This window comes from Tachysurus fulvidraco, chromosome 24 (assembly GCF_022655615.1).
Source record: "Tachysurus fulvidraco isolate hzauxx_2018 chromosome 24, HZAU_PFXX_2.0, whole genome shotgun sequence".
NCBI classification, from domain to species: domain Eukaryota; kingdom Metazoa; phylum Chordata; class Actinopteri; order Siluriformes; family Bagridae; genus Tachysurus; species Tachysurus fulvidraco.
Genome location: NC_062541.1, coordinates 17,913,877 through 17,929,381, shown reverse-complemented (window position 1 = coordinate 17,929,381; position 15,505 = coordinate 17,913,877). Strand labels below are relative to the sequence as shown.

At 38.7% G+C, this 15,505-nt stretch overlaps 1 protein-coding gene across 1 annotated transcript; it reads right to left on the bottom strand.

Moving 5' to 3' along the window:
- Positions 1-408: 408 nt before the first annotated feature.
- zgc:86598 (STKc_CK2_alpha domain-containing protein) lies at positions 409-13,728 on the bottom strand. Its single transcript, XM_027166543.2, has 13 exons — positions 13,572-13,728; positions 7,922-8,052; positions 6,590-6,701; positions 5,810-5,911; positions 5,582-5,632; positions 5,438-5,497; positions 4,490-4,573; positions 4,127-4,237; positions 2,995-3,096; positions 2,256-2,356; positions 1,411-1,559; positions 891-980; positions 409-766 (listed from the first exon to the last, which is right to left on the bottom strand). Exons 2-13 carry the CDS (start codon positions 8,020-8,022, stop codon positions 648-650), a joined length of 1,182 nt encoding a protein of 393 aa, XP_027022344.1. The 5' UTR covers positions 8,023-8,052; positions 13,572-13,728; the 3' UTR covers positions 409-647.
- Positions 13,729-15,505: the final 1,777 nt, after the last annotated feature.

Here is a 15,505-nt window from a genome sequence, read left to right as displayed (position 1 = left end):
TTCAGCAGAATTAAGTAAGAATGGCAAAATATTGAAGAGATGTGCCAAACTGTTTGACGCACAAAGACTGAATGTTGTGATAACTAAAGGTGCTTCAAATGTTAAAGGTAGTGTGCACTTATGCAACCAAGCTTTTGTACATTAATTGTTTTTCAAATACATTTTCTTTTTCCACTTATATATATAGGTAGAAATTTGAGTAAATGTGGAAAAGGTTCTGATATTATTTATCTTGGTTTAATTTTTTTCCCACAACAAAAACCTGCCATTTTAACAGGGGTTTGTAGACTTTTTATATCCACTGTAAGTATGTGCAGCCCCTGACACAGAGACAATATTGGCACAGTGCCATGAAAATTGGGATACAATACTGACCTTTTCAAAATAGCAAAATAAAAGCAACAGAAATTAGGGACATATAAAATACATTTTATTATCCTTTTTTAAATTTCTACAGTGTGGTTGCTTCTCTAGACACCATCATAAAATACAGCAGCTACATTTTCAGACACTGTCTGGTGTGTGTCCGAATCGCATTGAATAATTACTGAATGGAAACAAACAAAAGAAAAAAGGAGACAAATCCAATTCTGTCTCTGCTATAAAAATGAGGGCTGGAAACAGAGAGAGGAGTTAGTTAATCCTCATCAGGGTTGCGCTCCAGCAGTAGCAGGGACTTGTGTAGCCAGAGTGCTGGGCAAGGGCATGACAGGAGACGCAGATATGTTGGCCATGGGCTGGGACGACGACATGGATGTAATACCTCCTGAAACAGAATAGGACAAGGGCTCAAGAGCAGAAGATCAGTCCAACCAACCTTTCTAAGCCGATTAACTAGGTGAGGTAACGTGAAAATGGATTGAATTTAAAATAGCACTTGGAAATTTTACCGGTCATCATGCTGGAGGTGCTGATAGGATTGGAGCCAGTGGACAGCCCAGATGTTGAGCCCATCCTTGCCTGATCTTTTACTATAGGATCTGTGAAAGGAGAAATGATAATGTTTATCAGCATATAACTGCCTCTGAAACAAACATATAATGTAATGATGCAATGAATTTGTTTAACTTTGTCCAACACTGAACAATAATCATTGCACAAGGTACAATAATCTTTAAGATAAAGAAGATAAACTGAAAAATAGTTTAAAGTTGTATTCATATAAGCTTGTGACACACACAAAGGAGCAGAAACAAAGGTGAATATAGTGGCCCAATCTTCACTGAATTCACACTACATATTTGTATATATTTTATTTGTATACATTTAATTTGTGCATAAACCAGTTGTTAAAACTGCAGTGTTTGATCTAAATGAATGCCTAGCCAGTTCTTGTTATTCTTTAGTGATACATCTGTAGACCTGGTAAAATTCCATGTACTACTAGCTAGTACTATATTTGAGACTCACAGAAGTATGGGTGCTCCATGGCCTCCCGGGCTGTGAGGCGTGCTTGATGGTCATATCGCAGAAGCTTGTCTAGAAAGTCCAGAGCTTCAGTACTGACTAGATGCTGGTTCTCGCTGTGAACAAACCTCTCCCACCTCTTCCTGGAATGTCTGGAGGAAAGAGAGAATAGAAGAAACTGAATGAATGAAATGAAATGGGGCATGGAAGCCTTTATTATTGTCACATATATATTCCAGCACAGTGGAAAACTTTTCTTCGTATATCCCAACTTTGGAGTTGGGGTCAGAGCCCAGAGCACAGGGGCAGCTATGATACAGCACCCCTGGAGCTGGGAGGGTTAAGGGCCTTGCTCAAGTGCCCAAATGTGGCAGATAGTCAATGCTGGGGCTTGAAGCTCTTATCAACAACCCAAAGCCTTAACCACTTGATCCACCAACTGCCCATCAAGCTCTTAACACCTTGTACAAGTTCAATACATGATGACGGAGCTAAAATAGGAAAACATCAGTCAAGTCAAGTAGCTTTAATTGTCATTTCAACCATATATAGCTGATTTAGTACATAGTGAAATGAGACAAAGCTGTGCTACACAACACAGAGCTAAGGACTTTAGGCCTAGTTACAGAAAGTGCAATGCGTGCAACCTAGTGCAAAAGTGTGAGACAAAAGACAATACAAAACACTACAAGACAAATACATAAAATAGCGCTCACCAGTGTGCATACTGTATATTATAAAGTACATTGTGCAACTAGAGCAATTGTAAACAGTCAAATTATTTAGTAGCAGCAGATAAAAAAATAAAATCAATAAATAAAAGTATAAACCAAATGTTGAGGTCTTACCTGCCCAAGATGTCATTGAACCGTGGATCAAGTTCTATGTTATATTTGTCAATGTAGTCATATAGGTCTTCTGTGCCCAGAACTTTGGCAATTCGTACAAGCTGTAAAGACATTACTAATGTGAAAAAGCCTTCATGGAAAGACCATCAGTCAACATTCTGAACATCATTCTGTAGGCCAACAGTATCTGTTCTTCCTGCTTAATGTAAGCACAAACTATATTTCAATCATATGAGAAATTGACTTGTTTTTGCAAGAAGCCATTAAGATGGAGATAATGGGCCTTGTGGGCCATTGGAACCAAAGAAAGCATTTGCACGGTTAGAGATGGTCTAGGATTTAAAGCACTGTACTTCAGTTTCACTTTTATGCTCATGAAAAGAAATCTGGTGGTTTTGGGCTGAACTGTCTCTGCTATGCATCACATTATTTAAAGTATTTTTAAAGTATAAATAATGTCGGGCAGATTGATGGAACCACAAACTACTAAGAATGAAATGAGCATAATATTAAAAAAATAAAGAAGAAAAAATTTGTATCTTAAATATGGTTCAGAATATTGTGCTAGAACCGTATTTTTAAGTAATATATAATAAAGTAGTCTCCTTTTCAGTGAGTAAGCTGGGGTTTAGATTGATCAAATCTATAGATCATTTTTGCTACTGCTCTACAGTGTGACACTAAAGTGTGTAACATAAATAAGCTCAATTTTAAACTACTGTACATGTACACCACTCACCTGATCGTAGTTGTCATGTCCATGAAAGAATGGTTCTTTCCTGAAAATCATACTGGCCAGCATGCAGCCTAAGCTCCACATGTCTAAACTGTAGTCATACATCTGACAGTCACAAGAACAGAGGAAATATTTAGGGTTGATATTTTCTTTGGCATGCCCATGCATCATTAAAGCTACACATACATTAGTAAAATAAACAAAAAGAATCTGACAATGAAGTGCTCTATAATATGTTGTTGTGTAGTAAGTAATAGTGATGGACATTTTGCTGCTGAATAGTAAAGGCATTTATATGTTCTGTACTTTGGTGGGATGATGATGAATAATAGTACAATTTCCACAACTCTGCAAATAAAACAGACTGTCACCCAGTTGTAGAGTTCTTTTTGCTGAAAAAAAATGACGACAGCTAGTGAATTAGGAACTATTTGCATGTGACTTGAAGCTGTTACTAGAGTTTTGTTCAAATATAAATAACCATTTATTTATCAGTCACATGCAGGGTCAAGGTGTGGACAGTGATGTGCCAGAGTAGGAACAGGGACCAATGTCTAGGTAAGAGAGGAAAGCATGGCTAGTTTTTGAGAAAGTATAATCTAGATTTTACAGTTTGTGGTGTCATCACTTCATCTTCAACATTTTTGTCTTTACTGACAGCTGGGTCAGTCTACTGGGTTTAAGTGTGATTCATAGCATTTCCCTTGCTGTTAGCATAATCTTGATGATAACATCGACAGCATTAATGTTGCAAGATTCTTATGACCCTGTTAGTTATTTTGGTCAAGTTGTTAAACATACAGTGTAAATATTCTGGTAGGTACCACATCAGACCAGTAATGACACATGAAATAGCTTTGTGGCCTGGTGTGAATATTTTCTGAACCCACTGTATACGCACATAATGATTAGTACAAAATAGAGGATAAAAATTATAATATATTATAAACTATACATTAGCAAAAAGTAAACACAACTGTAGGTAAAAAAAAATACATTTCTTTATGTGTTATGTGAGAAAATACATTAGTTAAAACATATAAGTTTACTACTTCCACTATATAATTAAATGACAATTTCATCTTTGTATAATGGAGTTTTTAAAAAAAAGATCTGACAGCTGTATAAAACTAACCTGGTAGTCAACGAGCAGTTCAGGTCCTTTAAAGTATCGAGAGGCCACTCTTACATTATACTCCTGACTTGGGTGGTAAAATTCAGCCAGACCCCAGTCTATCAGACGAAGCTGAGAAACCAAACACACAGTGGTCTGCATCTTATAGCAACATGGCATGAAATCTGTGTCATGTGACATTGTGTCTCCTCAGAGACCTTATCGGTCTTTGCATTGCCTGCATTTATCATCACTGATGTGGCTGTGAACACTTCTGTTTCAGGTACTGAAGGCAAGAAGAAAACCAACACTGCACCATTTGCTGAAGGAGGAGTCCAGTGTGACACAAAAAAAAACACACCAACAAAGAATCCCAGACTTTACCTTTCTGTGCTCGTGATCAATCATGACATTGTGGGGCTTGACGTCTCTGTGCATGATTCCCATACTGTGGCAGTAATCCAAGGCCTAAGAAGACAGGATTCACTTATTTTACTCATTTTTCACGTATTTAACGTCTGATACTACTGAATGAGAAAACAGTGAAATGAAAGACCAAAACATTTTAGAGAGGAAGAACCCAAAGAAATATAGAAAATGTCCTTAACTTCACCAAATGCCTCTGATATTAATTCTCCTTCCAGGCTCAAGAACATACTCAAAATATAGCAAAATAAGAAACACTGAGTAACTGATATGCAGATTCAGATTTCTGAACCTGACATGTGTCAAACCCCAGCTCTTCACCACTAACGCCAAATTAATTATAGAGAAGTAAAGCTGTCCACTGTTGGGTTCTTGCTCCAACCCTGTCTGATCCAGGGCCCTTTGCTCTGACCTGAAGTTCCTAACCACCTGAGATATGCAAAGAATGATATGCATCTTGCTGTGTTGCATTGTATTTGGATGAATACAGGCTTTTGTTTTCTAGTGTGTTGCATTCAAACCATATCAGGAAAAACGAACTAATCAAAGTAATCTGAATCAAATCGGATGTTAAGAGTAATTCCAAAAAGTAACCTCCCTTAGGATTAGAGGGTGCAAATCTGTATATTAACTAGTCCTGGCATGTAAGTGCACCAAGAGCACAAATCAGTCCTCAGTCCTACATTCTGGTTGCCAGAAAACTGATCAACAAAACATAAAAGTGGTACCATAATATAATAATGTGTGACAAGCTAGTCTGCTAGTTACGTGAACTAAAAACAGTAACTGAAATGAAATAAACCAGTATTTTAAATCCTCAAAAAGGAATTCAGATATTCTGTATTCAGGTAAGTTGAAATAAAAAATAATTGTCTATTTTTTGTATACCAAGGAATGAAAACTCACCTTTAAGATCTCATACATGTAGAATCGGATGTCGTAGTCTGATAGTGTTTGATACAATTGCTGTAAAATAAGGTAAAAGCTGGGTTCTCATTACAGAGCATGTCATTCATGACTAGGTTTTATATGAAAAAACAAGAGTTTCACCTTAAAGTCTGTGTTGTTAACATGTTCAAAAACCAGAGCAGGTGTTCGAGACTTGGACAAAACAGAGAGAAGCCAGTCCCTTATTAGTCCATTATTTAATAACTACTACAAATAAAACAGGTTATTATTATCTACAATTTTTATTCAATAACCACTGATCCACAATATTCATTAGTACAAAATAAAATGTTTAAATGTATCGTATCCTTGATGCTCTATGATACTAACCACTGGATCCTTGACAATATCTAAAAGTGTGATGATGTTTGGGCCACCTCGCAGATTCTCTAAGATCTTTATTTCCCGTTTTATTTTCTTCTTCTTTACTGGCTGTAGACAAAGAAAAAAGAAGAGACAAAAACTGAATCCAAAAACATTTTCAACTCCAGGCTCAGATTGAGTTGCACTCGTCTCATCCTGTCTCCAGTAAAAGGAAACTCAAAAATAAAATCCTGGCTACATTTATAGAGATGTAGTTAATCTTCACAAGCATTTATCACTTAGCATGAAAGAAACCTCTCATCTTGCAAAATGTTATCGAATAAATCTGGAGCCATGTTCCTTTGTAGAAAAAAAGAGAAATTCTGTCTTAAAGAAAGTCTCGCACTCTCTCTCTCTTAATTTGGGATTCTGCCCACAGGATTGAGTTACAAATTTTTTTTTAAGATAAAGCCCACAATACAAACACGCTTATTTGGCAAAGATGCTCATCAGTGAACTGGAAAATAAAGAGTCAGGATGGCATGTAATGTAAGAGGTCTAGTCTGTTCAGGTATAATGTGCTCCAGTAAACTGAAATGAACTCCAGTTGCAGTTCTCAAGGACTTCCTATGGCATAACACATTCTATTATGTGTTTAGGATACTCATGGACCATCCATCCATCCTTCCATTCCACAAATCTATCCGTTGTCATTTCTCATTTGCCAAACAATAATATTCTGTACAGTTATTTATCAAATCTATTCATTAATCAATGCTAAGCACACAATTAGGCTAAAGTACTTACTTTGAGTATTTTAACAACTACTTTCTCATTGTTTGTGATATTGATAGCTTCGAAAACTTCACTGTATTTGCCACGCCCCAATTTACGAACAAGCTGGTAGTCATCTTGGTTCCTTTAAAAACAAATACAAGAAGCTGCATTAAAAAAATATGCTAACATTTTTATTGAAACTAAATAAAAATATTGAAAATCTAATAATATTCTATATAAGATATAATAATTTATTATAATATAAAAATGCATATAATCAATAATAACCACAATAATAATAATAAAAGAAAAGTAAAGTAGAGCCATAACTGAAAGGGCTGTTACTGCTGTGACCTCTCCTGTAATCTGTTGCTACTTTGATGTTTTGACAGGTGTTAAGATGATGTGAAACAAACTTGGGGAACATCTGACAAAATTTGAAGAAGCAATAATGTACAGTACAGTGAAGTAAATTGAATTGAATTGAAGTTAGATGAAGAAATTTTTAGCACGTTATTGCAACCAGTAGGTGGTGCTGAAAAAAAAGTTGTTGCATTGGGCTCAGGGCATGGACCTGACGATGCCCACTGTTTTAGGTCACTACTCAAAAGCTGTTGCTAGGTACGGCCAAAGTTTTGTGATAATGCACAAATGGTTTTGAATATCAATAGTAATTTGCTGAATTTTGTTTATACTGGCCTTAAAATGTTATGAGCCAAATTTGGAGACGACTGGACAAAATTTGGTGGAGAAGTAGCATTTTATTGTATTCCATCTAAGCATCATGTTTGGCATGCTATTGTAACTTCTGACCACTGGTGGTGCGGTCACCAAATTTGCTACATGGCATAATTATATGGTCCTTAAAATGTCTAACAAGATTTGTGTCAGTGTGCTGTTGATATAGCCTCAGTCCCTCCTTAGCAGTTAGAGTAAAAATAAGGTGCCTGGCGCGTTTGGTGCTTGCCCCATAATAACAACAATAATAATACACTTCATTTTATGTCTATTTAGCCTTTTTTCTTTTTAACCTCATTTTTGTTTTTCCTCTTAAAATGATCACAAAACTGTAAATCCATTTTGATTCACATGTAGATTGGCTTATTTCACATTTTCAGTGGGAAGAAACAGAAGACACATAAATGCATAAAGGGTGGTGGTTGAACACAAAAACTAAGTATAAATGGCACAGTGGCTCTAACAAAAGTTTGGTCAAACACAGATTTAACAGGATTAACAGATGATATATTGTATTAAATATGCTCCAGACAAGACCTAAACAAGAAGGTCCAAACAACACCCACGCAATTGTTTCAGGCCACTATACTATATCCTTAACACCACAAATACCAGCAGGCTCACCCCCACTCCACAACATGTGACTCGTAGTCCCAGTACTCCCGAGGTCTCTGTGTGTTGACATCTGGGTAAACCCGGGATCGGCTGGTCAATGGGCCAGACATTATACGTGTGTCTTGCTGCTTCTGTCAGCTCTGTGATAAAGGGAAGATGTTCACCAAATTAAGATTCAACAATTAACAACATGTCATATTAAACCAGGTCAGGTATGTACATACACATGATAGCCTAGTGCATATGAACAGTCACACACAATAAACACTGTCTTTAAACTTTATTCTCCTACCATAGGCTATTACAGTATTTTCCGCACTATAAGACGCACCTAAAAGCCTTAAATTTTCTCAAAAATCGGCCGTGCGCCTAATAACCCGGTGCGCCTTGTGTGTGCACCGAGTTCCAAAAATCTGTAAAAATGTTGTGTGACTTTGGTAAGCGCTCCGCTTGATTGACTGTCGGACCATTTCCCACTTACACAGGGACGTAATACATACACTACGTATGCTGGCAGCGATAAACCAATCAGAGAACATTACGTAATACGTACAGTACGTACACTTACCTCCGCCACGCCTCCGGTAGGTACAGTATAATACCAGTATGTTGCAGAACAACATTTGTTTCTTCCTAACCATTATGCGCTCCACACTCCAGTCCAGTAGGTGGCGGTAAATGCACCTTAAGTTGGTTTGCCATCCGCCAATAAAAATCAGATGCTTACGAGGCACAATTGAAACTACAGGCTATCAGTTACGCAGTTGTAAACGGGAATAGAGCAGCTGCCAAAGAATTCAACATCAATGTATCTATGGTTCAGAAGTGGAGGAAGCGTCAAGTTAAGAAGACACAGTAGATGAGGACTTTGATGGATTTGTGGGAGAAGATTGATTAAAAATAATGTGTGTGTATTGTTATATAGTAGAATAAAGTTCAAATAAACTCACTGTTTTGCTTCTGTTACCTTTTTTGTAGACCGTATGTTTTAGCATGCGCCTTATAATACGGTGCCTTATAGTGCGGAAAATACTGTAAATTGGATTAAAGCACTGAAACCTAGCCAAATGTAGGGGGAAATTTAATTTAAGTGCAAGCAGAGCGAGGCAGACTTCATTCATGGTGGCAGACGAGGTGAAATCTCATGTAATGCTGTTAATTCCATTGCTGTCAATGGTACATGACGCGGTGGTTGGCGTACATGACGCGGTGGTTGGCGTACATGACGCGGTGGTTGGCGTACATGACGCGGTGGTTGGCGTACATGACGCGGTGGTTGGCGTACATGACGCGGTGGTGTATATTACGCGGTGATTGACGCACACGGTGCAGTGGTGTACATTATGCGGTGGTTGTCGTACATGGCGTGGTGGTTGATGTACCAGTACATGACGCGGCGGTTGGCGTGCATGACGCGGCGGTTGGCATGCATGACGCGGTGTCATACATTACGCGGTGTCTGGTGTACATTACGCAGTGGTTGACGTACATTACGCAGTGGTTGACGTACATTACGCAGTGGTTTCGTGTACATTACGCAGTGGTTTCGTGTACATTATGCAGTGTCGTACATTACGCAGCGGTTGGTGTACATTATGCAGTGTCGTACATTACGTAGTGGTTGGTGTACGTTACGCAGTGTCGTACATTACGCAGTGTTTGACGTACATTACGCAGTGGTTGACGTACATTACGCAGTGGTTGACGTACATTACGCAGTGTCGTACATTACGCAGTGGTTGACGTACATTACGCAGTGTCGTACATTACGCAGCGGTTTGTGTACATTATGCAGTGTCGTACATTACGAAGTGGTTGACGTACATTATGCAGTGGTCGATGGACATTATGCAGTGTCGTACATTATGCAGCGGTTAGTGTACATTACGCAGTGGTTGGTGTACATTGCGCAGTGTTTGACGTACATTACGCAGTGGCTGGTGTACATTATGCAGTGGCGTACATTACGCAGCGGTTGGTGTACATTATGCAGTGTCATACATTACGCAGTGGTTGACGTACATTATGCAGTGTCGTACATTATGCAGCGGTTGGTGTACATTACGCAGCGGTTGGTGTACATTGCGCAGTGTTTGACGTACATTACACAGTGGCTGGTGTACATTATGCAGTGGCGTACATTACGCAGTGGTTGGGGTACATTACACAGTGGTTGTCATCCATTACGCAATGTTGTACATTACGCAGCGGTTGGTGTACATTACGCAGTGTTTGACGTACATTACGCAGTGGTTGGTATACGTTACGCAGTGTTTGACGTACATTACGCAGTGGTTGTCGTACATTACGCAGTGGTTGACTTACCTTACGCAGTGGTTGGTGTACGTTGCGCAGTGTCGTACATTACATAGCGGTTGGTGTACATTACACAGTGTCCTACATTACGCAGTGGTTGACGTACATTACGCAGTGGTTGACGTACATTACGCAGTGGTTGGTGTACATTACGCAGCGGTTGATGTACATTATGCAGCGGTTGACGTACATTACGCAGTGGTTGGTGTACATTACGCAGTGGTTGGTGTACATTGCGCAGTGTTTGACGTACATTACGCAGCGGCTGGTGTACATTACGCAGTGACTGGTGTACATTACGCAGTGACTGGTGTACATTACGCAGTGACTGGTGTACATTACGCAGTGGCGTACATTACGCAGCGGTTGGTGTACATTACGCAGCGTTTGACGTACATTACGCAGCGGCTGGCGTACATTACGCAGTGTTTTGTGTACATTACGCAGGGTTTCGTGTACATTACGCAGTGGTTGGCGTACATTACGCAGTGGTTGGTGTGCGCAGTGTTTGACGTACATTACGCAGTGTTTGACGTACATTATGCAGTACATGACGTAGTGGCTGATGTACATTAATCAATGGTGACAGTGCTGGACGTAAATGATGGTGTTTGAAGTAAATTTGACGTAAATGTTGTATATTATGCAATGTATGACATACATCGTGCAGTGTTTGACAAATGATGCAATGTACTATGCAGTATTTGATGTACATATTACGTTGTTTATTGTAGATTATGCAGTGTATACTGCACAGTGTTTGAAGTGCATTACGCAGTGTTTGACAAGCAATTGCTTATTATTATAATTAATGTTATTCAATAGTTTTATTGCCATAGTAGTGCGTAAAAATAACTTCCTCTTCCACAGCTGAGTTTTTGTGGGAGAGTTTAAAAAAAATCTTTGAATTAGATTAACACAAACATTTAAACATAACTTTAAGATTTAAAAGTGAGGTCCAATCAAATGTCAGAATTGTGAAGAGGCTCATTAAACAAATGAATCACTATTAGTGTCATTATCCAGTGTTTGATTGTCTTAGATGATTCCCATAAATATTCCATCAAAATGCAGCATACTCAAAACAGTAGAAAAGTGTATGATACAATGGACAGATGGTCTATTGTCAAAAGTATCATACCAGAAATTCCTAGGTTTTGACTTCCAACTACCTTAAAGGAAGAACAGTCTCATTCAATATCAGAGCAGAACTTGATATCACATGCTGTGGCCAAAAACGTGCAAGCCACAAATCCTGTGCCAACAGTAGAAAAGTCGGGTTTGGAAATGCCACATTTGAAATGATTACAAACTATAGTAATATGGTTGAGAAAAAACTGCATCAGAGACTGACAGAGCAAAATACTGTATTCAAAATACTGTATCTCAAACAGGAGCCAATAAAGAGAGCAGACAAAAAGCACACAACAAACTTGTCAAGCCTTTCCTGTAATCTGCACCGTTACTGAAATGCCCCATGCAATGACAATCGGCTAAACAATATATAAACAATTCATAAACATATGATATTTAAGGACAGAAATAAAAATAACAATAAAATTTGGTAATTTATTACTCAGGTTGTAAATAATTGTACATACAGTACATGCCATATATACAATTAATAAAAAAGAAGCAGGCTTTAAAACTGACCGAAGAAGTTTCTATTGTCTACTAGCAAAACATGTGGCCTGTTTAACTGTTTATCAACAGTGCTGCATCATAGCAGTAAATAATTCGATTCTAGTAGCAGTACTGTACACCTAATAGGGAAAACACCTACTGGGAAAACATACTGCTGCCAAGACAAGATCCAATGGAAATATATGCAACAAATCAAATTAGAGAACTATTTCAAATTAATGAGTTAGGATGTGTTCATTACTCAGTCTAAGATCAGCCATCGACATATCAGTAATTCCCTGATTACTGGAAGATAGTGAACTTAATTGTGAAAATTTAGATAAATGCATTAGGCCTGTTTTAAAATTCAGAAGTGATCCAATTCAGTTTTATTTGTACAGCACTTTTACAAACTGACATTGTCACAAAGCAGCTTTACCGGAATTTAAAATATCAGAATAAAATGATAGAGTTTTCGATTTTAGGTGGCAAGGAAAACTCCCTGAGACAATACGAGGAAGAAACCTTAAGAGATACGACTCAAAAGAGAACCTCGTCATCATCCTCATCTCGGTGACACCGGAGAGCGGGATTATTAATCATTTCTCTTCTGTACACTATAAATGCCATTGTGTAACCAGGAGACTTTGATTTATAAATATGAACATTAACATTTCTGAATTAATTTTAGTTTTATAATAAATAAAATTCGTCCTGCTGAAGCCATGAAATGTGACTGAAAAGTGACCACAGAAGTTCAGATCCTCCACAGCAGTCCCATGTACCTGCAGGCTGATGATCACAATTTACAATAACATTAGCATTTTATTTATAGACATTTATTAAAGGTTCTCAAATTCTCATTTCTCAAATATATTTGATATAAAAATATGGGCAGAAAACACCTGTAGATTTATATTAAACTGGAATAAAATCCGTTTTAAGGTTTTTAATAAATTGTCCTGTTATGAAGCAGAAATCTCAGCTCATGACCCGGATTGTGTACATTACTGGTCTGACAGCTGGTTAACTAGTCGTGTTAAATGTACATAGCAAACCGCACTGTTTGATTAAAACAGCCGAGAAACTGTGATTACAGAGAAACAGGAGATAAACACGACCCAGTGTCTTTAATGTTTAAAATCCGTATACAAGTATTTATATAAAAACAAACAAACACAAATTTACACACCGAATACCAGTCAGTTTACCGTCGGCTGGTTTGTTTGGTTGGTTATAAACTCGCTAACAATCCCAACAAGTGCCGAGAGACAGAAACTAACTGCTGAACCAAGTAAAGTCGAGTAAAAGTAACACAATGGCAGCTTTATTACGCGCACTGATAACTGGACCTAAGCGGATGATCTACACTGTTTGTACAGGCAGGAAAGTGCGTTGTGTCACCGGAGACATCACTGCAGTACATTATGCTGCTAGCGGTGTTTGTAGCCTGGATGCTACCGCTGAGCCTCGGGGTTCAGTCAATGCACAGCTGTCGTGCTTCTTAGCTCGTTAGCCTAGCATAGCTCGTTAACCTAGCATTGCTCGCTAGCCTAGCGTAACTCGTTAGCCTAGCATAGCAAGCTACATCTCTGTCTTTTGTTTTCATTGTAAATAAGCACGGAACTTGACTAATCGGAAAAGCCCATTCACAAGCTGCATTTCCCAGATACAATTTAAGGCAAACGCTAAATGAATATGTTAAACAGAAACACATTACCTCTTAGCTCTTTCAGGGAGACAATATGGCGGGTCTTAATGACAGGCAAACAGGTTTAGCTGGAGAACAGAGGGAGAAAGTCATCCGCGCCTGTTGGGGGCGCCATCACAAACCCAGACACTGAAAAATGAGGGGTTTCGGTCAATTTATTTGGCAATTGAAATAAACGTGCAAATCATGGAGTAAAAAAAAAATAGAAAGAGAGCAGTTACACATGCGGTTTCTAATTTAGTGTCCAAGGCAGGAACAATAAACTGACAGTATGTGTACAATACACAGGTTTAAAGACGATGGAAACAATTGTAGATGCATGTTTTTGGCTCTATGTGACTTTATGCATCATATCAGCTTTAAACAGGCGTTAGTAATGGTAACTACTGCTGAGTATAATCATGATGAACCAAGAAACCCAGGAGCGTTCAGAGAGGACAGTACAGTAACAATGACTGTAACAATTCTCGAAAACATGTGATTAGTTGAATAAATTGATGACTGATGAGCAAAAAATTAAGAGGTTTGTGGCAGCACAAAATGTGTAATTGTAGCTGGAATTAAAGGTAGCTAAAATGCCCAAATTCCACAGCTTTTGGACAGGATTTTTTTAACTATCAGTAGAGCAAACCAGAACTGAAAGCAGTGGGCAAATTTGATTGGCTATTTATCTTTGCCCAGAGGTTAATTAAATTCTCCAGTGGTGAACACAGGTCCATTACCAAAGCCTGGTTCAAGATGAAAAACGTTTTGGGAGATGAAGCTGAGGTTTTGTTTCATGTTTGCACTTGTTTTGCATTTTTGCAGTGGCAGAAACACTCTTATTTCTATTGGTTTACAATGCACTCATCTACCACAATTTTTTAACACAGAATACATCTTTGCTGAATGAGATCCTGAGAATGAACAAAGAGCAAGACCAGAATCAGCACTCCCTGGTGGAAATGTGCTGGTGTCAGGAACAGGCTGAAGGCTTGTGCAATCATGCTCCACTGCCTAGTATCCTGCTAAACTATATCCAGTCTCTGAGAAACAAGATCAAAGACTTCAAGGAAAGGGTTCAGTTCCAGATGGAAATTCATCTCCCCTGCTTCACCGAGACAAGGCTGAACCCAGCACTAGCAGTCGGAGCCACCCAAATTATTGGAAAATTGGCCCAAACTCACTACTATGTCCTGAGACCTATCCTTGTGTCAGTGGATCTCCAACCTAATGACAGGCATACCACAAGTAGTAAGGGCAAGCAGACATGTCTCACTCTCTCTGACCCTCAGTACTGGAATCCCCCAGGGTTGTGTCCTGAGCCCCTTCCTGTACTCATTGTACACTTATGACTGTGTGGTCACTACCCACATTTCTACCATTGCGGAGTTTGTTGACAACATTGTTGTGGGGTGTGCCTGAGCTCTACAATAACAAGAAGGATTTTCAGAAAGACAATGGAGTTGATACAGGACTTCAGAATAAAGCATTATAGGAGCTTCCACTGCCACCTCATTGTTCACAACCTGTCATGGTCCTGTCACATTAACATCCTGTTAAAGGCCCGTTAGAGTTTTTACCATCTAGACACTTTTAAATTGTTTTAAAAACTGCTAAGAAACTTTTGAATAACCATCATTGACAACAACCTGATGGGAATCATTACAGCCTGGTTTGGAAACACCAAGCATGATCCAGGGGTGGTGCAATCAGCTGAGGGAACCATCTTTACTGAGCTCCCTGACCTGAAGTCAGTATACAGCAAGCAGTGTTGGATCAAGGCCAGGAAGATAAAGAAGGACCTCAGAAATCTGAACAATAGACTATTCTCTGTGTTGCGGCCAGAGATGCGCCCAGGGTCCTGAAGGACGACTCAAAGAGACTGAGGAGGATCTTTTCTCAGCAGGCCATTCAACAACACACCATTCTGGACATTTCTGTACAACACTTAATACCTCAAC

Bases quoted from the DNA above. Each gene is read 5' to 3' on its own strand.
- zgc:86598 (XM_027166543.2), bottom strand. From the start codon at position 8,022: ATGTCTGGCCCATTGACCAGCCGATCCCGGGTTTACCCAGATGTCAAC. The intron at 5,912-6,589 runs GTAAGTACTTTA...CTTTGTCTACAG, and splicing joins TAGTTGTTAAAATACTCAAA to CCAGTAAAGAAGAAGAAAAT. The intron at 3,097-4,126 runs GTTAGTTTTATA...TGTGACTGTCAG, and splicing joins AACTGCTCGTTGACTACCAG to ATGTATGACTACAGTTTAGA.